General features: G+C 40.9%; 1 protein-coding gene across 1 annotated transcript; it reads left to right on the top strand.

Annotated features, from left to right (window-relative positions):
• The first annotated feature begins 11 nt into the window (after positions 1 to 11).
• On the top strand, positions 12 to 24,779 carry kat5b (K(lysine) acetyltransferase 5b). The gene is made up of 17 exons (XM_077206629.1): positions 12 to 95; positions 4,932 to 4,992; positions 12,712 to 12,827; positions 12,936 to 13,002; positions 13,573 to 13,641; positions 13,790 to 13,926; positions 14,096 to 14,164; positions 16,925 to 17,098; positions 17,446 to 17,517; positions 18,018 to 18,080; positions 18,451 to 18,699; positions 19,817 to 19,906; positions 20,494 to 20,634; positions 20,764 to 20,857; positions 21,043 to 21,202; positions 23,109 to 23,190; positions 23,334 to 24,779. The coding sequence occupies exons 3-17, from the start codon at positions 12,813 to 12,815 to the stop codon at positions 23,466 to 23,468; spliced, it is 1,617 nt and encodes a 538-aa protein (XP_077062744.1). The 5' UTR covers positions 12 to 95; positions 4,932 to 4,992; positions 12,712 to 12,812; the 3' UTR covers positions 23,469 to 24,779.
• Positions 24,780 to 24,950: the final 171 nt, after the last annotated feature.

Below are 24,950 nucleotides of genomic sequence, written 5' to 3'. Positions count from 1 at the left end.
AAGAGCATCCTGTGCACTAAAATGAATTTAGAATCAAGTACGCTTAAAGGATGGAGACTTGAATTACAATTGTACATGGATATTATTCTAAAATGGTAAATATATTATACTAATATTATATTGTGTATAAGTAAAATATACAAATATTTAAAAAAATCTTCATTTTCTATGTTTAATATATTTTATAATATACACCACTTACTGATTTTTATTTGTTACGTCTTTCATCAGAATTATGGGCAAAGAATTGCCTCGTTCTGCATTAAGAATTTAGCATTTAAACACGATTAAATGAATTAAATAAAATTGAATTACAACCAAAGATTTCATGGTAGTGCTGTTTTCAAAGGTTTAGAGAGAACTGGAGAGGTAATGGACTCTACACACACTGCATTTCCACAAACATCCCAGTAGTGATGGGAGAAGACAAGGCTACGACTAAAATTATTTTAAATGTGTACTTACTTTGTGAGTGTTAAAAAAGTATGTTCTATATAGTACGAATGTCTTTGGTATAAATGTAATCTGGATGTACTACATTCGCCACGTTTTCAATATGATGTTACCAACGAGCATCATTTGTGTCGCTTCACTGCCATTCACAAGTCCTCTCCTGTGGCCTCATGGGATAGTAAAGTGTCCATCGTATGCACACTTCAGAATCTGAAGAAGAAGTAGGTCATCAGTGTACTTTTTGCCTACTCTTTTATAAGTACTGTGAATTCGGACAAACTTTTCACATACTGATTTTTGCCTATATAGTACGGAAGTATGCGATTTTGGATGCAGCATGTCAGTTTTAAAAAAAACATGATTTCAAAATGGCTTCTTGATGCTGTTACACTGAATGACCTCTTAAAAACTACATTTGCGTCAAAAGTCCTCAGGTTATTTCAGTACTTAACAAAAACAGTAAGACATAGTAATTTTAATAAGTGGGGCCAACACTTATTTGAACATGCCAAGAAAACAAATATATATTTTAAATTTTTTGGTATTTTGTTTATTTAAAGATGTAATAGTAAACGTGCGGCTGTCATGTCTCGTCTTTGACCCAGAGAGAGTCTTTTCAACCACACACTATCATTATTTCTGTGTTTCAGATATTCAAATTGTCACAAAAGTACTGCGATAGAAGTTTATAATTTAGGCTATGTTTACACGGAAACGATCTGAAGAGAAAACGCAAAAGTGGCGTTGCGTTATCACTTTTTATTCTGCGTTTAGACGAGCGTTATCGGGGGGAAATCTGCGTGGATACGATGACGCAAAAGTGTGTGAAATTCGATGTAGTATGCACTCCAGGCGGCTAGGTGGCAATGTGAAGCACTGCGACACAACAACATCAATATCTGAGAATATTTTGTACAACTGCTGAAAAGACTATTGTACGTTTATCAGAGCTTCAATGGCAACTTGAAGGTCCGACGTATGGAAATAATCCGACATATTGGGGTTATTTTCCTGTAAAGGCGCATGCCTGTGACGTAAACACGTACGCGACGAGAGCCACAGTGAGCAGATTTGCGTTTTTACTGTTTAGATGGGAACGGGACGGTGGATCGTTTTTAAGATTTCCACTCTGGAGGGTGGTTTCACTTTTTTGCGTTTTTAAGCCTCCAAAACGCCGTCGCCGTGTAAACGAAAGGCACATCCGATAAAATATTTTTACGTTTTCACCCAGAATCGTTCTCGTGTAAACAGGGCCTTAGATATAAACACTGATGTCAGTAGCAAATCACCTTTTGAAAGAAACTCGGCGCTTCAAATAACGATTGTATTGATTACATCATTACTAGTTACTTTTAGTAATGTATTTGTCTTTGAATCATTCAGTTAAGAGATTTGTTTAAAAATGCTGATTCATCCAGTAATGAGTATATCTAAGTATGACTGAGTCATTGAATCATTCAATCTGATTTATAAAAAATAAAAAAATCCAATTAATTAAACATCTTAAGTAGACTGCAGCAATTACATTTGTGCATTTGACAGACACTTTTATCCAAAGCGACTAACATTTCATTACAAGGGACACATTTACATTCTTATCAGTTCTTGCTTTCCCTGGGAAACGAACCCATGACCTTGGCATCGTAAGCGCCAATGCTATACCATTTGAGCTACAGGATTAACTACTGAGCTGCAATCAACATTTTGTGAGAACCTCTGGTAAATAACATGTTATTTTGTTTATTTGTCTGTTTAAAATCATGGGGGAATGGGGATTTCTGTTTAAAAATAATATATATATATATATATATATATATATATATATATATATATATATATATATATATATATATATATTGTGATTCCAACCCTTTCGCAGTACGATCACACCGGTGTGATCAGTCTTGGCTGGTCCCTGGAGCAAGATCACACCGGTGTGATTAGAACGGTCAGTGCATCACGTGATCAACTGCTAAATTCAAACGTGGTTTCGCGCGTTGGCTGGCGCTGACCCAGAGACGCACGCACTCAGTGCTGTCATATATCACAACTATTGAGTGTTTTCAACCACATAATGTTTATTTTGGGTTTCAGACATTTAAATACACATAAGTACTAGCAAAACAATGATTTTGAGTTGGTAAAATACACACTGATGTCAATGGAAGCGGCAATAATAATCCTTTCCATTATGGTGCGTTCACACCGGACGCGAATAGCGCGTCAGGCGCGAGTGATTTCAATGTTAAGTCAATGCAAAGACGCGTTACGCGCGTAAAAAATTCCTGCGGCGCGAATGAGGCGTAGAGCGCGGCGCGGTAGACGCGAATTCGCCTCATTCGCGCGTCAAGTTCGCGCGAATGGCGCGAATTAAGCGTCTGGCGCGTTAAGCGCGAATGATTTAGTTAGTGCTATGTGTGCATTCACGCGTTTGACGTGAATTCGCGTCTGCCGCCCGAGTTGAAAAATCTGAACTTCTGCGTCAATTCGCGCCGCGTTAACCAATCAGGAGCCTAGCTGCATGCTGCTGTCACGTGGTGAAGTATCTGGATGACTGGTTTTAATGCACAACAAAGCAAATATTTTATCACATAAAACTTGATTTCAATATATGAGACATATTCATTTTATATTGAATGCTATTTATTCCATATCTAGATATATGAAATATTATTATAATGTAAAGACAACCAACATACTGCATAAGTTCGTGTCTGGACAGTGTTGTTCGAGAGAGAGAGAAAAATCACAGGACAGATTAATCACTTTTGGAGGCTGGCTCCATTTATCATCAAAACAAAAATAAATGACAGATTAGGTGGATGAGGGCAAGGGTGATCCTCGCTCCGATGCGGGACAACAGGTCATCAAGCTGCGCACGGGACAGGCGGAAGTACCGCTGAAAGCCGCCGTCATCCAGGCGCAGCTCCTGGAGCGAGACAATGGTGAAACTTGCCACACTGGGTTCGCCTACGAAAGGTCTGATGGACACAAATACGGCGACGATTACCCCTACGCCGCCGTTCTGCTCTCCAGAGCAAATACAGAGGGGTGACTCTCCGATGAATGCTCGATCAGCATAAAAAAGATGGCCGTCAACGGGTTTCGATTCTGACGCGCGTGACGCGCGTAAATTTCGCTTCAAACTTTTGTTTTTACGCGCGTCATGGTGCGTTCACACCGGACGCGAATAGCGCGTCAGGCGCGAGTGATTTCAATGTTAAAAAAAATCATGTCAAACTTTTGTTTTTACGCGCGTCAGTTTCACTCTTGACACGCGAATTAACACAAAGTGGTCAAGCGTCAAACTAGACGCGGTAGACGCGAATTTGACGCGCTATTCGCGTCCGGTGTGAACAAGACGACACTTTTGTTCATATCAGATACACATTGTGTAAGTAGCTTTACATTTGACCCTATTCATCTCCCAGTTCACCGGCCACTTACTTTCATGTATTTCGTGAGAAGTGTAAATCCAACAGATCCGTTTCTCGGAACTGTGAAACAAACTAACATGGCGCCGCCCATCAGGCATACAGCTAAACTAACGCGATCGTTATAAAGGTGTTTAAACAACAAAACACATCCACTTGCACATATTTGACAATCGGAATATCAGTGTTTCATGTTATAGCTAATACATTTGTGTTGATTTTTAATAAAAAAGGAAAAATTACATAAAAGCAGATCATCATTCATTCAGCGCTGTGTTGTGGTTGCGCTGTGTCACGTGACAAGCAATGACGCGTCACCAGCCCTAGAGGAATGTAGCTATTATGTCCAGATTACATTCATATAAACATCCATACTATATAGTACATACTTTTTTAGCGGTCGCAGAGTACTTATTCAAAATAAGTACCTACTCAAGGGAGTATACGATTTGGGACGCAATCAGAGAAATTCGACACTCTGTGACAACATCAAAAGGCACACAGAAGAATAGTTGAAAAACATAAAACGAGGTGAGATTCGTGGACATTGGACTCATTTCAAAAAAGCTGTATGCATATTTTTTAAAGCATGATTTTTTTTTTTTACATTTTCATGATAGAAAATTACATTATAAGTGTCAAGGATAGTTGCTGAAGGAGAATCAGATTAACAGTCTTTTATAATCAAATGTCATCTTTAATCTTTGATGCGCGAGTCTGACCAGGCGCGCATGCCGGCTATACTATCCACCTCCGAGGGAGCTGTTGTGGAATCAGAGGGTAACAGTTATACACTCGTTATAACGGTGCATTGTGGGATTGAATGAGTGCACACAGTAACGTCCACTATGTTTTCAGACACCACTACAAATGGCTGTCCCCTCAAATAGTGCCCTATTTCAGGGAAAAGGGGTCGATTTCGAACACAGCCTGGGTCAGATGACAGGCACAGGGAAAACAGAACCTAAACACAATCTAAACAAGCATACAAGTTACAATAGTTAGTGTTCTTTTTTGTTTTATTATTATTATTGTTATTATTAGGGGCCAAGCAAGGTGCAAGACACTGTTTCCATTAGTTGTCGCCTTCTACTTGTGGCAAAGGGTAAGTTGTAACATGCAAATATTTTTAAATAAAATTAAATTTTCACCCACGTTACAAAACAACAACTAGAAATGTCATGGCTGTCCAGATGGAGAGGTGTTTTAACACTACTTTATAAAGTATTCTAGTGCACTCTATTGGTAATTATACAATTGATTTTTTTTTAATTGTCATGTTTTATATAGGCTATTTGTTTTCTAGTTTGTTCAGCGATTTAGAATAAAATGTTTTTTTTTTACAGTTATGAATTGTAATGTTTAAAATAATAGTCAATAGTTAATAATGCATATTAATGCGGTAAAATCAGTGTTATTTTATATCATTATCATAGTCTTTGCAGCCCATAGAACACCTTGTGGAAAAATAATGAAATGTGGCACACAGCTAGGAGATTGTCTCATCTACAGCAAATTCTCAAAAGAAATTTAAAAAAGAGTCTCTAATTTAAACCCACAGTGCCACCAACTCAAATTTGCACCTATGTTAATGCTAATAAGTTATACATTTTGAACCATAAGGGCTGGAAACCATTTTTTTTTCTAATTCCTCCGCTCCGCTTTCTGAAAACCCTACTTTTTCGCACTTGCACTAAACATTTAGTCCAAAATTGGCTTTGATCATTTTCAGACCATGCTGGCAAGAAGTTGTCCAATTGACCAAACCATACTCGTATAGCACATCAGCAAATTCGACAACACTGCCATTTTGTGACGAAATTCGGTACCTGTCCAAAAATCACAATCATGACTTGAGGGTACTTGAAGTTTCTGCACAGTGCCACCAACTATTCAGGAGATATAACAAATTAACATATTTGCTACACAACCTATATGTTTTTAAATCGTGCATTATAAAGGGCTTTGTTGAACGACTCGGTTACTAACGTAACCTCGGTTCCCTGAGAGGAGGGAACGAGTATTGCGTAAGTAGCTTACGCTATGGGAAAACTCCTTTTCTCGAGAATACTGAAGTCTTTATGTAAAACGGATTGCAGCTGCACAGCTGACAGCAATGAACGAAGGAAGCTCGGTCATTGGCTGTGCTGCGGCAACTTGCTCGAACCAATGACGGGGCGACTCTGAATGCGCGACCTCTGAATGCGCTTCACGCCCACGCGTATCAGAGCCCGTCGAGATGGGCGTGGCCAAGAGCTATTTATTGGGCGCCCCGTCATGAGAGTTCTTTAGGTTAAAACGACTGAAGCGAACTAACCAAGCACAAGCACGGCAGCTTACGCAATACTCGTACCCTCCTCTCAGGGAACCGAGGTTACGTTAGTAACCGAGTCGTTCCCTTTCGAGAGGTCTCTCCTATTGCGTAAGTAGCTTACGCTATGGGAACACCATGCAAAACGCTGTGCATGCTGAACTTCGCCTTATGATAGCCAGAGGCAGGTGCCTGAGCTGAAAAGCAAAGTTATCATCCAACTAGCCGGCAGAGGCGAGCTTTATATGTGGCAAAAAATACAGAGCGGCTAGAAGGCGCTCAGTGTGACACAAGCACATACATAATCTAGATACGAACTCGTAGTTCAACTAGCATCATGCTGATAGTACATTGGAATGCAATGCCGGGACCTGTAGGTTGTAGAACCTGATAAATGTGGACGGTGAGGCCCAGCCTGCCGCCGCACAAATATCCTCGATCGGTATCCCGCTCGACCATGCCCAGGAAGAAGCCACACTCCTGGTGGAGTGTGCTTTGACTCCCCAGGGGCATTGAAGTCCCTTAGTTTCATAAGCCAGTGCTATAGCCTCAACTATCCAGTGAGAGATTCTCTGCTTTGAAACGGCGGAACCTTTCGTACGGCCGCCAAAGCATACAAACAGTTGTTCTGTCGGTCTGTATAGGGCAGAACGCTCCAAATACACTCTGAGAGCCCTAACGGGGCAGAGTAGATTAGCGTCGTGTTCGTCTGCTGGAGACGACAGCGCAGTTAGGGAGATAACCTGTGCTCTGAAGGGAGTGGTGAGCACTTTAGGAATATACCCGTGTTTCGGTCTAAGGACGACCCTGCAGTCGTTAGGTCCGAATTCTAGGCAGGCAGCGCTTGTCGAAAGCGCGTGCAGGTCGCCCACTCTCTTGACCGAGGCGAGTGCCAGCAAGAGCGCAGTCTTAAGCGAGAGCTGTTTAAGGTGCACGGTTCGGAGTGGTTCGAACGGGGGCCCCTTTAGAGCGTCTAGGACAGTAGCTAGGGCTCAGATCGGCACTGAGGGGGGGTGTGAAGGGTTCATCCTCCTAGCGCCCCTTAGGAAACGAATAATTAGGTCGTTATTTCCCAATGGACGTTCCATTACAGGGTCGTGTGACGCTGTGATGGCCGCCACATATACTTTGAGCGTGGAGGGGGTGCGGCCCGCCTCCAGAAGCCCTTGTAGAAAAGCGAGTACGTTCGTAATCTCGCATGTTTCAGGGTTCAGGCCCTTGGCATTACACCAGTCACTGAAAACTTTCCATTTCTGAGCATATAAGCGTCTCGTGGAGGGCGCCCGCGCCTCAGCGATGGTTTTTAGTGCTCCGCTCGTGAGGTTCCTGGTAACACGTTGAGGGGCCATGCATGAAGGGCCCACAGATCGGGGCGGGGATGAAATATCATCCCGCTAGCCTGACTGAGGAGGTCTGGCCTCAGTGGAATCGGCTGTGGTGCAGATTGCATTTGCATCAGATCTGGAAACCATGTTTGGTTCTTCCAGAGTGGGGCTATCAGAAGCACTGCGTTTTGCTCCTCTCTGACCCGACTGATGACCTGTGGCAGCATCGCGATCGGGGGAAAGGCATATAAGGGGCGGCTCGGCCAGCTCTGGGCGAGTGCGTGTGTGCTTTTCGTGAAGAAAAGAGAGCAGTGCGCGTTCTCCTTGGAGGCGAAGAGGTCGATCTCCGCTTTGCCAAAGGTTTTCCATAACCACTGAATCGACAGCGGGTTGAGAGCCCATTCTCCTGGGAGAATCTTGTCTCTGGATAGCATGTCTGCCCCCTGGTTCAGGGCGCCTGGCACATGCGCTGCTCTCAGCGAGCGCAAGTTGTGCTGGGACCATAAAATGAGTCTCCTGGCCATTGAATGCATGGAGCTCGACCTGAGTCCACCCTGGCGATTTATGTACGACACTACCGTCATGTTGTCGGTTCGGACCAGGACGTGTTCGTTTTTTAGATGTGGAAGCAGGGCTCTGAGAGCCAAAGCGACCGCTTTCATCTCCAGACAGTTTATGTGTAGGCGCTTTTCCGGGTTTGACCAAAAGCCGGAGACAGGCCTGCCCTCGTAAAGGGCCCCCCAACCTATTTTGGAGGCATCTGTCGTTATCATCTTTCTCCTTGTGTTCACACCCAGACTCACGCCTGACTGGTACCAGTCGGCGGCTTTCCAGTGCGTCAGGGCTTTTATACAGCCGTGGTTCGCTCTGATTAAAAGGTGGCCCGAACGCCACGCGTGAGTAGGGACGCGGCTCTTGAGCCAGCGTTGGAGAGGGCGCATATGCAACAATCCTAGCCGGAGTACGGCCGATGCTGAGGCCATGAGACCGAGCATCCTCTGAAACCGCTTGACGGGGGCGCGGGCGCCCTCCCTGAATGATGTTGCAAGGCGCCGGATGGTGAGCGCGCGCTCTGATGAGAGACGCGCTGTCATTTGAATCGAGTCTAGAACTATTCCCAGGAAAGAAATCCTCTGGCTGGGAGATAGTATGCTTTTTGCAAAATTGATTCTTAGACCCAGGCATTCTAAATGGCTGATAATCCAAGATCTGTGTGTTATTAACTGATTCTCTGATTGTGCTAGGACCAGCCAATCGTCGAGATAATTCAGTATTCGCACTCCCCTTCGTCTCAAGGGGGAAAGTGCTGCATCCATACATTTCGTGAATGTACGGGGAGCCAGGGACAGGCCGAACGGAAGTACTGTGTACTGGTAAGACTGTCCCTCGAAAGCGAATCTCAGAAACGGCCTGTGATGAGGCGCTATTGGAATGTGAAAGTAAGCATCTTTCAGATCCACTGAGAGAAACCAATCTGCTGGGCGTACTTGCGCGAGGATATGCTTGGTTGTTAACATTCTGAACGAGCGAATCATTAGTGCTTTGTTCAGGTGTCTGAGATCTAGGATGGGGCGGAGACCGCCATCCTTTTTCGGGACGAGAAAATAGCGGCTGTAAAAACCTTCCTCGCTCATAGAGGGGGGAACAGTTTCCACAGCGCCCTTTACTATTAGTTTGCGCACCTCGGTGCGTAGAACATGTGAACACTCCTTTCGCACTTTCGTCTCGACCACAGTCGTACAACGTGGTGGTCTGCGAGCGAACTGGAGCGAGTATCCGTGCTTTACTATATCCAATACCCATTTCGGCATATCTGGAATGTTTTCCCATGCTGCTGCGTGTACAGATATGGGCTGAATACAGGCTAGGGGCGGGCCGCTGTGACGTAGGGACCCGGCCAGCGAATCGCCTGAGCTCGTGGCTCTCAGAGGCGCGGGCGCGCGCTGAGCAGCTGAGTGAATGGGCGCGTGTGTGATTACAACAGGGCGCGCTGTGTCTGTAAAACTTGCAGCCTGAGCTGGGGTTGTGTTTGACACTGTAAGGACAGTGTTTATAAGTGGGGGTGCTTAAACAGTGGTAGGCACACTCGTCACTTTTATAATGTTTCCCGCTTTTACTGGGGGTGAATTTATAACTGTGTGAAAAGTGCTTGTGTGTAGTGGTGCGTACATGACCGTAGGCACGTGATCTACATTCATGGGGCGCGCAGCCTGAGCTGGGAATGAATTTGGCACTGTTTTGACAGTATCTGGCAATGCACACTTTGTGGACATGTGAACCCTTAGTGACACAGGCAGAAAAAGACTCTTTTTGTGTTTTCTGTGCGTCGCCGTAAAAACGCCGTTTGTTTGCAGGTGAGCGAGCTCTTTGACTGGCCCATTGACTGCTGTATGGACATATCCAGCCGCCTGTAAGGGGACTGGGTAATGTTTGAGCTTTTGCAGAGAGAGTAGTCCGGCTTTTGCGAGACACGCACTCTCTCTTCTCATTCCTGTGGCTAGGACGGCTTTCGAGGCTCAGGGTTCAGCACAATCTTGGGCCGAGGACCCCGTCGCTCAGATGGCGGCTTGCGGTTGTGAGAGCGCGAGCGGCACCGAGTGTCAGCCTGAGGCGCGGGCTGAGAGGCGTTGGGAGCTGTTCTAGCCCGCTGCGGCTGTAGCGGTCTCTGTCTGCTCTGCGATGAGCTGGAGCGCTTGGGCAGGAAATGGCGCATAGCTTGTGAAGCGTTCTGGGCCTCAGTGAAGCGTTCGGCGAAACCCTTAACCGCCGGTCCAAACAGCCCGCTGGTGGAGATAGGCGCGTCGAGAAATGGGGCCTTATCCGCGTCCTTCATCTCCGTCAGAGTTAACCTCAGGTGGCGCTCGAGAACAGTCAAATTAGCCATGGCACGGCCAATAGACTGGGCGGTGGCCTTCGTGGCTCGCAGAGCTATATCAGTTGCGCTGCGTAGGTCCCTGAAGGCTTCGGGTTGAGGCCCAGACTCGTCGATAGAGCGGAGAAGTTTGGATTGGAACACTTGAAGTACCGCCATTGAGTGAAGCGCTGATGCAGCTTGGCCGGCGGCGGCGTAGGCGCGACCGGCGAGAGCAGAAGTAGTGCGGCAGGGCTTCGAGGGGTGGGAAGCTTTGGCTTTCCATCCGGTGGTGGAGGGCAGGCAGAGATGATTGGCCACGGCCTCCTCGAGGGACGGTGTTCCCTCGTAGCCTCTTTCCTTCGCGCCGTCCACAGAGGAGAGCGAAGAAGAAAAAGAAGGCTTTAAGCGCGCAGAGTGGGGGGCTTTCCACGACTTGGTGAGTTCGTCATGAACTTCCGGGAAGAAGGGAGAAGGCCTTTGCCGAGGGGCCTGCTGGCGCCCCTGCAGAAACCACTCATCCAATCGGCTCCGGGTTGGTTCTTCGGGAGAAGACCAATCGAGCCCGAGGTCTTCCACGGCCTTAGAGAGGACACGGCTAATCTCGGTATCCATGGTGGAGCCCCCGCTCGTGCTAGCTAGTGTCGACGGGGCGGGGTCGAGAGTGGAGCCCGGCCAGTCGTCCGATGCAGCATCGATGGACAAGCTGTCATCTATTCCCCCATCGTCCTCGGACGCGCCGAAAGTCACAAGGCCCACCGCTCTGCTAGAGGGGTGTAGGTCCGGCTGGGTGAACTGAACCGGCGGTGGGGAAGGCAAGAGCGGCGGTGAAGCACGCGGAGACTGGCTCGGCGTGACGTCACTGAGCTCAGGTTCAGGAAGCCTCTGTGAGCGGCGCTTTTTTTTGCGGGGCTCAAACAGAGGGGTGGCGGCGATGGGCTCGCTCACGGCGAAAGCGGCGAGGCGAGCCCGCAGTGCGGAGAGACCCAGGTCATCACATTCCGGGCATCCGCCCTTGGTCAAAGCAGCTTCTGCGTGGTCCCGGCCCAGGCAGCGAGCGCAGATGATGTGACGATCCCCGTCCGGGAGAAGGTCTCTGCACGACGTGCAGGAAGGCATTTGAAACAACGCCTCAGAAATTTGCTCTTTTACAAGTGTCAGATGTAAAGATACTTGCGTGTGTGGCACACCGGATGGCTCAGTAGGATGGCGTTCGAAGGCGGCTGAAGGTGCCGACGTCCTCGTAGCAATCCCGCTGGTATGCTTTTCAACGGCGGCGAAGGCTTCAATAATCCGGAGGATCCAGCGAAGAAGGTGTTCGCTGAAGGAGATTAAATCTAAAGAACTCTCATGACGGGGCGCCCAATAAATAGCTCTTGGCCACGCCCATCTCGACGGACTCTGACGCGCGCGGGCGCGAAGCGTGCTCATTGGTCGCGCATTCAGAGTCGCCCCATCATTGGTTCGAGCAAGTTGCCGCAGCACAGCCAATGACCGAGCTTCCTTCGTTCATTGCTGTCAGCTGTGCAGCTGCAATGCGTTTTACATAAAGACTTCAGTATTCTCGAGAAAAGGAGTTTTACCATAGCGTAAGTTACTTACGCAATAGGAGAGACCTCTCGAAAGGGAACTTGTTGTTCAGGTTGCACAACTATTGACATGCCTTGTAAAATAAAATGCTTATTATTTTTCAACATATGCTTCGGCTGTCATTTACTGAGGAAGATTATTAAATCGGTCAAACTTTATATGGTTCAATTTTCACTATTAACTAACTAAACGACTTTAGCCTCATTAAACTCCTAATCACTGGTTATTAATAGTTAGTAAAGTGGTTGTTAGTTTGGGTATAGGGTAAGATTAAGGAATATGGCCATGCAGAATAAGGCATTAATATGTGATTTATAAGTAATAATAAACAGCCAATACCCTTATAATATGCATGCTAATGCTAATAAACAACTAGTTAATAGCGAAATTAAACCGTAAACTAAAGTGTTACCATTAAATCTAATTTAATGAGGAGACACAGTTAACTATAATGTTTGTTTGTATGTATAATTCAGGGCTCCTAGCAACAGTACAATCCATTACTTGATACTTGCTACTTTTCTCCGCGCTGGTCATAATGGACCAATCACAGGTATTTGTGATCAGCGTATTGGAAATAATTTTGTAAAGATTGTAGGATGACTGGGATCCATTTATTTTGTACTTTATTGTCATTTTAAAGTATTTTTTGCAAATAAGTTTAAACTATGATACATTTCAGCATACAGATGTTTAGACAAAAAATGTCTCTAGATATGAATAATAGACTGTAAAATATGAACGCAGCTCAGTAGGACAAGCCCATCAAGCGCCCCCTGGAGCATCAATCCGGCCTTCTCCTTTTACCCACAATTCTGTGCGCCGGAGGTGTTCTGTGATTAAATAAGATGGCGGACTCCTCGGTAAGCATCTTCCAGTCAGTGTGGTTTTATGTATTTTAAGTGATGTTTTTAAACGTTTCTCTGTTGCAATTGGTCGCTGTCGTTTATTATGGCATTATGTCCCAATAGGTGGAAATCATTGAAGGGTGCCGTCTTCCCGTGCTGCGAAAAAATCAAGAAAATGAAGACGAGTGGCGTAAGTCAGATCCGTACAGAATGTAAACAAAAGACTCGCAGTCCATATTACACTGTTCTGTCGGTTTATTTAATGAGGAACTGTTCTTACCGAACGTTAATCATTTATTATAAAACGCAATGTGGTGATGGTATTAGCTGATGCTTTACTGTATGTGATATATAACTGAATGGTGGGTGATTAACATATTCCAAGATTCACATGCAAAATACCATTGTTGTGCTATAGTACCGTTTGTTAGAGAGAGGGCAAAGTTTTTTTTGTGGTCTGCTGCTCATGTGAACACATGACATTGTTTAGTTCCTTATTATTAAGTTAAAATCTTAATCCAGCAAAAAAAAAAAAAACAGCCTGTGGTTGTAGCTGGTTTCATGAGTTCAAGCTGCTCCAGATGTTTGTGTAACGTTAGCTGGACTATCAGCTGGTGGGGCCAGATAGTTGACATCTAGTCCGAAAAGCAAATTTCTAACGGGATTCATCTGAAATAAAATTTTCCCTGTTTGATATGAGTGGATCCGATTTAAGCTTTCAGCTGTTTGAATGCTCCTTTATCCTTTTATTACTTCAAAGCGTTGGCTGAAATTCTCAGTGTCAAAGACATTCCTGGGAGAAAGCTCTACTATGTCCACTATATTGACTGTGAGTATCAAACATTTACCTGATAATTCGATAATTCAGTTGTACCTGCCTTACAAATAGAGTTATATTTTCATATTACGATTCTATTTGATGCAAGATTTGTTCAGCCTTTTTGCTAACTGCAAAAAAAAACTTTTTTTTGGGCAAGTCAACAAGCGACTGGATGAATGGGTGACTCCAGACCGGTTGGACTTGAAGAAGCTCCAGTTTCCCAAAAAGGAGGCAAAGACCCCTACGAAGAACGGCCTGCCGGGGTCTCGCCCCAGTTCTCCAGAGAGAGATGTGGTAAGAACGTCATTTCAAATCTGCCTACGATGTTAGGATTTCTGAGATGAAATGTGACACGCCCCCCACCTCAGTGATTGTCCTTCATTTTGAAACATTGTGTCACAAGCAGTTGTTTACATGCCATGTAATCCTTTACCATCCTCTCTTCCTTTCTGTTCAAATTCAGAGGAAGAGTCTAGATCTCAACGTTCAGTCTGCTTCAGCTCCATCAAGAGGCAAAACCCTCCCCACACCGGTACAGACAAACCCGCCCATTTACACTAATAAAACTCAAACTGTCAAGCAAGAGCTTTTAATCAATGGGCTGAATTTAGTTTGAAAAAGCTCATATAAGTGTGTGGGATGCAATTTTTGCCTCGACTCAATTTACTTTGCCGATTATCAAGCAGCTTGAACATTTTATGTAATGATAATGTTACCACTAAAAGATTTTGTTCACAAAACATTCTGTCATCAGTTACCCTCATGTTGTTCCAAATTTTCTTCTGTGGAACACAATAGTAGGTTGTGTGTGTTTGTGTCCATCCATACAATGGAAGTCAGTGATGTTCATTTTTGTTTTGGATCTTATTGACTTTTTCTATAAGGACAAAACTCTTCAAATTGTCGTCTTTTTTGTTTTCTTCAAAATATCTTCCTCGGATGAAAGTATTACAGGTTTAGAACAACATGAGAGTAAATGATGACAGAATTTTCTTTTTGGGGTGATCTGTCATTTTAATAAGATAATATTTTAAACAGTTTCCATGCCATACAGTTCCATATGTAAGATATAGTATCTGTTTCAGTTCATAGCATCTGTTGTAGAGTTGTTGTTGTTTTTCCCCTCCTAAAGAAAATCTATTCAGTGTTGTTTTCTAAAATGTATGTACACTAATGGTCAAAAATGGCTCGTATGCTCACCAAGGCTGCATTTGTTTAAACAAAAATACAGTAAAAAATTTAGTAATATTGTGAAACATTATTACAATTTAAAATAACTTTTCTAATTTAATGTATTTTTAAATGTAATTTATTCTGGTGCTGAAAAGCTGAATTTTCAGCATCATTACTCCAGTCTTCAATTCTCCATCACAGGAATAATATTTTAAAATAAATTTAAAAAGAAAATTGTTGTTTTAAATTGTAATGATATTTAACTTTTACTGTTTATACAACATTTGATCAAATTCTTGCAGCCTTGGTGAGCATAAGATGCTTCTTTGAACAATAGTAAAAAAAACTTAATTAAATTTAAATTTTAACTTGTAGTGAATATGAAAGCATTTTCCATATTTATCATATATTCTCATCACTCATTACCAACATAAGCATTACTTCATGTAATCTCTGTTTTAGAACATGAGGTAAGTGACTGGAATTTACTCAGATCAGCTGTTATTTGAGATTATTGTTATTCATACTTAGGTTTAAAGGTTTGTTCAAGTCCATAAACCTAACTATACAAAACAGTTGGTGAAAAAAAACCCCATAGATTTACACTAAGGAGAGACCCGAGCCATATCCAGGGACCAGAATATTAGATAATATCAGGTTCGGCGCTCCTATTGGTTTTTGATTTGACTGTTGTCGTAGGAGACGTCACACTACAGGACTGTGCATCAAATCTTCTGACGCTGACAGAATTTTGTTGGAAGTAAAATTTGATGAATTTGATTTAGTGAAAAAGTTAGACTAACGATTTACAAAATTAGTCTCAGACGGCCAAATCGTATCGTGTGAACCCATCCTAATGATGCGTTCAAGTCCTGGGATGTTCATCTTTACGAGTTGGGAAGTCGTTTACGACGTCAGGTGCCTTTAAGTCACTTTCGTCAGAGCAAGATGGTGGTGTACCTTCTCTCATTTAACTACACAGAAATACAGCGAGGGTTTTAAGCTCTACTTCTAGAAAAAGTTCTTGAAGAACAAATAATGTGCATCAGGTGTGTTTTGCTCTTTTATGTTTTGAATTCATTTATGAAGCCAATGTAAACATTGTTACATATTATTTTTTTTATATTATTTACAATGCTATTATATTTTGTGTAGGCAATTAGCTTATTTTGTTGTAAATCAAACAGCCTGACAATGTCACTGCTAAATACCTATAAATATTGTGGTATTCCTGCATGTTTCTCACTGACACGCCTCCATCTCGTAAAGATTGGGGCTTAAAGAAAAACCAGAGCTTCCCACTGGTATTTACGACTTTGTGGTGGTCAACTTGTAAATATGACCTTTCTGACGTGTTTTGAACGCACCATAATTCTGCCTTCACGTGCTGTTGGAAAATTCCTACTTCCCACTTCTGAAGTCGTGATTGTGAGCTTGTCGCGTTCAAGTGCTTTGTTGTTGGAAATAAATCATATCTTGGGGGACTATTTCCTATTTCTTGGGGAAATCTTATTAAAGCCAAAATGAATTGAAGATATTTAATATTAAATAAAATGTAGTATCCCATTCTACGACAACCATATTATAACCATAACCAAACATTGACTGTGCTATCTAGAGATTTAGCTTGCTGACAATTCCGGATTTTCGGTCAAGTACATGCTTTTTTTGCTGTGTATTAAACAGACAATATGCTTCAAATGGTTATTCATATATAAATATGAATTATTGCATACGGCAAGACAAGGCGATGTAGCTGTTGTGGAAAAAAACAAATAAAGAATAAATACCAGTCACAGCAGAAATCGTTCTCACCTCGACTATGTTTAAAATGTATGGCCAACTTGGAAACTCTAAATTGAGAGGGCATTTATGTTCAAATTCTGACTAGGAAACTCGTATTTATGATATGAGGGCTGCATAAATGTGTCAGATAAGAGAGAGCTACTAATGTGCAGAGTGGTGGGTTTCCAGGAACAGAGTTGAAAACTACTAATCTAGAAATTCTTAGCTAACATATAGAAATGACCTTCTTCTTCGTTTTTTAATTATTATAATGTTATTTTAAGAATTTTCTTAGCAGAGAAAAAGTGATTTGTCTTTCTGATTGCTCTTTCAGAAGAGAAAAGCAGAATCTGTGTCTTTGGCAACACAAGTTACAGCAGCGATTCCAGTGCCTTCACTTCCTAGCTCTGCAGAGGCGAGTCAGGCCTCGGTCTATCCAGCAATGAGGGACTCCTCCTTCAGCATTAAATCCAGAGAAGAACATGAGCCTCTCACCTCTCTCACCACGGTAACACCTTTTTTTGCGTTGAAATGAATCATGGTGTCTGTTAGTTTAGTCCAGGGGTAGGCAAGTTCGGTCCTAGAGAGCCGCTGTCCTGCAGAGTTTAGCTCCAATCCTGAAAAAAAAACCTTACCTGCCTGTATCCTTAGTAATCATGAAAACATTGATTAGCTTGTTCAGGTGTGTTTGATTAGGGTTGGAGCTAAACTCTGCAGGACAGCGGCTCTCTAGGACCGAACTTGCCTACCCCTGGTAGTCTGTCACAAGAGTTAAATAGCTGCTATTTAATTATCAGAATACAAAGAACGTGTTCAGAGCTTATTCATTTTGACTTTGCTTTTTTCTTCTTGAAGAATGGATCAGCACGTCGTCTTATTCCTTCTCAGCCAGGGAGAAAAAGGAAAAGTTGTGGAGGAACGGATGAGGTAGTGTACCGGCAACTCGATTTACAGATGTTTTATTTTTAATCCCTATCCAATCTTAAAATGGCTGAATCCCAGTTTTGATTATCACTCACTTTTAATACATTCTTACTAATATCACACATTTTATTGTTATTTGTCTAGAAGTTGCTAGCATAAAGTTATCATATCTTGTTGGTTAGCATGAATTTAGGTGGGTGTATATTCAAAAGAAGGTTTACAAGTAAATATAAAGTGATCTAAAAAAACATTGAATGTGAGGTTTTGGTTCATTTTTATGTCTTTCTTTCTACTTGGGATTTAAAACGCTACATTTCTGGACTGTTAAAAGAAAATGAAAACATGAGGCCGCAAGTCCCATCGTCTCCTAAGCATCAAATATAAAAAATGTTTTGTCTAACCTTCTCATAATTGTCTGGTTAACTTTTTTGCTATCACCTGTTTTCCTCCACTCTCAAGTAAAATGTCCCAAAGCTTTGCCTCCACTTGTGTTTTTCTTTTAGATGGTAAAGGTGTTCCAGAATAACAACCCTCGCTGCTCTTCCGGCTATTTGCCACCAGGAGAGGTCCGGCTCCTTTACTTCCCATTGCCTTGATTGTGTGTCTGTTAAAGTGGAGGCATTTAGGAGAGGCTTTTTAGAGAAAAGTATGAAACTCAAACTATAGAAATTTAGCTAAAAAGCCATTGGATCTCATAAATGCAAGAGTCAGTTGTACTTAGGCTATGGAAGATAATAGTATTACTTTTCCTTTTTTAGTTAATTGGGTAATTATAAATAAGTAATTCCTGATATTTACAGTGATAGCAAATTTGCCTAGAGATATGATAAAGTTCAGAGTTGTTATTTTTTTTTAATGCACAGGACATCTGCTTTTGTCATTGACTGCTGTTAGATGCCATCCCACCATTTCTCTAACTCTACTCTCTGCTCTCAGGATTCGCAGGACAGTTCTGATGGTATCCCCTCTGCCCCTCGCATGACTGGTAGTTTGGTGTCGGACCGCAGTCACGATGACATCGTCACGCGAATGAAGAACATAGACTGTATTGAGCTGGGCCGCCACAGGCTAAAGCCGTGGTACTTTTCTCCATACCCACAGGAGCTCACCACCCTCCCCATCCTCTACCTTTGTGAATTTTGTCTTAAGTACCTCAAGAGTCTCAAGTGTCTCCAGAGGCATCTGGTAAGAGCTTAAGGACTGTAGTAAAACTGCTTTAGATAACATTTCAAACCCTCTTACAGCATCATATGGGAGTCAGTTTCCTTCTCAGTAAAACTGCACCAAAAAAACATACACTACTGTTCAAAGGTTTTTGAAAAAAAATAAAAATATCCAGCAAGAACACTGTTAATCAATTAAATTAATCAAAAGAATTAATTTATGTTACAAAAAATTTCTATTTCAAATAAATGATTTTAAACTATTTTCATCAAATAATCCTGAATAAATAACACAAAAAAGTGAAGCAGCAACACTGTTTTCAACATTTATAATAATACATGTTTCTTGAGCACCAAATCAGCATATTAGAATGATTTCTGTAGGATCATGTGACACTGGAGTAATGATGCTGAAAATTCAGCTTCACAAAACAGGAATAAATTACATTTTAAAATGTATTCAAAAAGAAAACTGCTATTTTAAATTGTAATATTTTACAATGTTATTTTTTTTAACTATATTTTTGATAAATGCAGTCTTGGTGAGAAGAGACTTATTAAAATGTTTAAAAAATCTTTTGAAGTGAAGTATATATTTTGTAAAAGAAAATCATCATATTTTTGTTTTGGTGGTTTAATGCAAGGAATATTGCACATGAGTGTCATTACGTGGGGAAAAAACAAGGCATAGTCTAACTAAATGGTTCTAAGGTAATGTTGATATAACAGTAACAGCAGATGTTTTATAGACTGTTCTATATTTGAATTTCTTATGTACTTTATTTGTGCAGGTCAAACTATTCTTACAGTTCAATTTGTCAAGCTGTACTTGCATCTGGTGATGTTCTTACAATATTTAGCTGATTACATTACAGGTATTATAATTAAATTCAGTCTAATGAGATTTCAATCACAGTTAATCAAAACCCAATATTTCATATATATATATATATATATAATCAGTTTACCATAATCAGTTTAATTTTTTGAAAATTTACTTTATTTGCCACTTACATTTCTTTTTTTGGGTTGAAAAGCACCTGAGCACAGACACAATAAAAAAAAAAACAAGCTTTAGTGTGCTCTTGGCTTAAGCAGCATGCCTACAGATAACTGTCACCTGTCTATATATATTACAGACAAAATGCAACCTTCGACACCCTCCAGGAAATGAGATCTATCGCAAAGGAACTATATCATTTTTTGAAATAGATGGGAGGAAAAACAAGGTGGGTAACCTCTAATTTGTTATAATTTGCTTTGAACTGACTTAACAGGCAGAAGTGACAGATGTGTGACTGTGTGTGTGTGTGTGTGTGTGTGTGTGTGTGTGTGTGTGTGTGTGTGTGTGTGTGTGTGTGTGTGTGTGTGTGTGTGTCTGTGTGTGTGTGTGAGAGAGAGAGAGAAAGATTTTTAGTGTATTTCAATTTTGAATGGGTGGAAAGATCACCATTTTAACTGAACACATAAATGTCAGGGAATAGAAAAATATTCATGAATATGAGACAATTGCCATTTTGGCTAAAATCTAGGTAATCTGAAATGGCCAATTTCTGCAAATTATTGCATTTAGCACTTTATTGCAGGGCCGTAACCAGTAATTAGAAATAGTCAAATTGCCCATAATTATTAATTTCCCAACTTGAATTAGACCTAGAATTTCCTTCACTGTTCTATTTCTTTATGCTTTCGAAAGAGCTAGTATGGTTAAACTAACATGTTGTTTTAGAGGGTTAGGGTTGTGATGAACATGTTTATGGAAATATATTTCTTGATGCCCTGTTAAAATCAGTTTGTTTTTTCTTCTATTGCACAGACATATTCCCAAAATTTGTGTTTATTGGCCAAATGCTTCCTGGACCACAAGACCCTGTACTATGACACGGATCCTTTCCTCTTCTATGTAATGACAGAGTATGACTCGAAGGGTTTCCACATAGTCGGCTACTTCTCCAAGGTATAATACAGCTTTGCTTCCATCAATGCACTGATATTCTAAGTGTTTTACAATTTTGGCTAGTCCCCTTTTTTGTATGATAGGCTTGCATTGTGTTTTCATTGGCTGTGTTTTCCCCCCCCATTAAAGGAAAAGGAATCAACTGAAGACTACAATGTAGCCTGCATTTTGACTTTACCACCTTACCAGAGAAGAGGCTATGGCAAACTACTAATCGAGTTTAGTGAGTAATCCTACAGTTATGTCCTTTTACTTAGGAACATAGTAAAAGGATTTTTTTGATTATTATTATTTTATTTTTACTATGCGTTGAAAGTTATTGCTTGCCATCTCAGAATAATGTGTAGGTCGTATAAGCAAACCTTAAAAAAAGAAAAATAATATTTAGTTTTTGTTCACATCTATCAGGTTATGAGCTCTCAAAAGTGGAAGGAAGGACGGGTACTCCAGAGAAGCCTCTGTCTGATCTGGGTCTGCTCTCTTATCGCTCTTACTGGTCTCAAACAATTCTGGAGATCCTCATGAACCTCAAATCAGAGAATGGAGAACGGCCACAGATCACCATCAAGTAAGGATCTTCCTCTTTAACCTCACTATGAAAAATCACAACCATAAAGTGAATGTGGGTGAATTTTACTTTATCTCACCTAGGGCTGGGCGGTATATCGAGTTTGTACAATATATTGATATTTTTTTCCCCCACGATATGGAATGAGGCAATACCGTTTATATCGATACAGTAGTTTGATACGAGCACATCTGAAAAATAGTGGAGTACGCAGTGTGAGCTCCTGCAGTGAAAGAACAGTACAATTTGTCCTAAACATGACACAAGCTTATTAAGCGCTTCAAAATAACTTGTAAGATAGTTAACAAGTTTAAAGCAGCTTGCCCTGTCAGATGCTCGGACAGATAGCCTACTGTTAGTGACTGAAAGATAAATACTGGCGCTGTTTAATGCGTTTGAGACGTGGTGCTTTCCTCAGTGCTTAACTTACATTTCACAGGTATATTCTCCATCTGTAAATGTTCAAACAAATCAATCAAATATGTCCATTTCACTGTCAGGAGAGGACGAGCTTCTGCAAATGAATCTCCGCTAAAATTCAAGCTTCTGTGAATGAGCGTCCGCCGCGCGCACGCGCGCCAAACAGACGAAAACAGTATCGTCTGTTTCCATATCCTTAATATCCTTAATATTTGTTTCCATATCCTTAATATCATTGTTTGGATATCATTGAGCAGGATGGCAAATATATATATATTTTTAAATAAATACATTTTCTTTATCCAAATAGAAAAACGTAGAAAGTACCGAGATATATATCGTATATCGCCATTTAACCAAAAATTACCGAGATATGATTTTTTGGCCATATCGCCCAGCCCTAATCTCACCCTTTCCTTTTTCTCCGTAAAGAAATTTATATTAATATTTTTTGCATTATGACAATCATTTATTGGCAATTAACGTACTCCCTAGTGTTCTCTCAGACATCTATTTGAGATTCACTGCAGTGTGTATTTTAATTAAAGAAATATATATAGTCTGTTGTGCTGCGTGTTTCAGGGAATCACTATATTCTTAAATGCGAGTAGCTTATGATATGGCGTTTTAATAACCTAGAGCGGTTTACATTAATGTATCGCATTCCAACTCTGCAAGTGCTGAGTTTAACATGCATTTGGGAGCATAATTTACTGCAGTTATGGCTTTTTCACCTTTCGCATAATTTCCAACTTTTTTTATAGCAAAGATTTGTATTGAGAAATGGATGTAAACTTAGCTTGTGAACTTCCTGCAGTTTTCCGTCGAAATACGGGTTTAACTCTTGCAAGTAAAGAAATGCAGTTGTAAGTATTGTAATTTTACTAATTAAAGTAGTAATGATATTATACTAAATTTTACAGTGCAGTTGTATTACAACAGTAATATACAGTATTCCTGTCTTAATATAATAATAATGTTGTGAGGAATCTCAGACAGCAGTTTCGGTTGATAGAAAATGGTATTAAATATTAATATTTTTCAAGATATTGTACCAAAGTTCAGTATGGACACCCCACCCCACCTAATTATCATTACTGAAAGGGGAAAAAAAATATTTTTAATTTTAACAGAGATATATTAAATTGTAAGTGTACGTACATGATAATATTAATTGTACTGCCTTTAGTTTATGCAGATTTTAATAATAGTCTTGACCTGATGATTCCTATGATTGTTCTTACAATAATAAGAATCTAATGATAAACTTGTTTAATGTTTAATTCTCAAAGTGTATTACAACGCGCAATACAACTTTATGCAAAATAATTTACTTTTCCTTTGATCTGGAGGTCAGATACAACCCAGAAACTTCTTCCAGAGATTTACCACATCCATTATGATGGCTCTGAGTTTTAAAAAAGCTTGTAATGAAATTTGTAGGGCTGGTTGGTTTGTTTTTAACATTTATTTGTGATTCTCTCAGTGAAATCAGTGAGATTACCAGTGTCAAGAAAGAGGATGTGATCTCAACTCTTCAATACCTCAACCTCATCAATTATTATAAGGTAAGCGATGGCTTGGGATGTGTGCTTCAGATTTCCCATCAACCCTAATTTGATGTAGTATGTAAATATATCATTACAATTGGTGGATTTCTAATTTTTGCTTAAGTTTTGTGGTTTGTTGAGCTTGATTGATCTCCTTGCAGGGTCAGTACATCCTCACCCTATCAGAGGACATAGTGGAAGGTCATGAGCGGGCCATGCAGAAGCGTCACCTCCGTATTGACTCCAAATGTTTGCATTTCACTCCTAAAGACTGGAGTAAAAGGGGCAAGTGGTAAAGACTGTAGGAGGACTGCTAGCACCTAGCTAACATCACATCCCGCTCACAGAGGAATTCAGTTCAAGAGACTGTAGCTGTTCCACAAACAGACTTGAACTGAAAATCTATCTGTACAAGAAGACAAAAATAGTTTAATATTTTTAAAGATTCCACTGTCCACATCTGCATGTTATGTGACTCTTTTACACTTTTTTTATATTCTGTGAAATTCATGTTAGTCTGTTATTTGTCTGTATGTGAGAATGGAAAATTGTATTCAATAGATCCTCTTAGATACCTATATTTATGGTCTGTGCCATGTTTTATTACTCTGACCAACAACAACAGTATTATACACATAATTATCAGTGCTCTGTAAAGTGGCATGACCTTGTTTATTTTCATTGACTTCCGTGATAAGCGACAGAAACCATTGTTGACAGGATGTAGGTTTTTCCCAGCTATGTGATAAAGTTAAAAGAAACTTTGTAAATAAGCAGCGATTCTCAAGAGCAACTACAAATGGCAGTAAAGACACGTGGTACATCTCGAAGTTAATCATATATCAGTTGGTGTATGTAGTTGTTTTAATGTTAAATCAAGGATACTCGCCACATACAAAATTGCCAGCTGTTTTTTGTTGAAGAAATGGCTTTCCTCTTGTTTTCACTTTTGTAATCAAACTGAGTTCTTTCCAGAGTACATCAGACAGTCTTCCAGCCTGAATGGTGTCTTGGATCCAGATAGCCCTCGACTTGCTCTTTGGCTGCATATAGATGATATACATGCACCATGTGGCAAAGAGTACACATAGTTTCTTCTTGTATTATACGTTTTATGCACTGATTCCATTTAAATACTCTTTTTCTCCAGAAAGTCTTCTAGGAGAAAGAAACCAGATTTCAACAACATGGAAATCTGTTAATGGCTTAAATGTGATTGGGCAACTAATAGTGGAAACGCCTATTAGCCACTGTCATATGGATGTCGTTCCATGTTGTTGACATTTTTTTACCCGCTAATTTAAATGGAATCTTTACATATATAAGATATAGAAACACATGAAACGCATTGCTGACACATGAAAATTTCTGCTTGTTTGCATAAAGTTAAACTTTTGTCAGCTTTGCTTTGCTGGGCAGGCCTACATCCTGTCGCTAATGGTCACTGTTGCTCGTGTCGCTGGAAGTTGGCAGCTCTCCATTGAAAATGAATCCAATCACACTTTATTGTGTGACACTGGTGGAGTGAACTGGGCTTGAATGGTGCTTTACAATGTCATTATGTCTGTACATAATATACTACACTTAAAATAAATGTCTTTTCTACATGGGTATGGTATGTGTCTAGGATCAAATGCGCATGGATGTATTTGGATACTTGCACATTTATCACTTTTTTTTTGCTGAATTTAAACCAGCAAACTGCACAAAATTGTTGTATTTTTGGTAAATACATTTTTTTTTAAAATCTTGTGTATAGAGATAAATACTTTCAAGCT

The sequence above is a fragment of the Siphateles boraxobius genome, unplaced genomic scaffold (genome assembly GCF_051911475.1).
Source record: "Siphateles boraxobius isolate OS27281-9 unplaced genomic scaffold, OSU_SipBor_1 56, whole genome shotgun sequence".
NCBI lineage: Eukaryota > Metazoa > Chordata > Actinopteri > Cypriniformes > Leuciscidae > Siphateles > Siphateles boraxobius.
Note: the sequence above shows the minus strand (reverse complement) of the source record. Positions and strands in the feature narration are given on the sequence as shown.

Excerpts from the sequence above, each read along its gene's own strand:
- kat5b (XM_077206629.1), top strand. Across the intron at positions 13,642-13,789 it reads CTATGTCCACTATATTGACT|TCAACAAGCGACTGGATGAA; the intron begins GTGAGTATCAAA and ends TTTTTGGGCAAG. Across the intron at positions 14,165-16,924 it reads GCAAAACCCTCCCCACACCG|AAGAGAAAAGCAGAATCTGT; the intron begins GTACAGACAAAC and ends TTGCTCTTTCAG.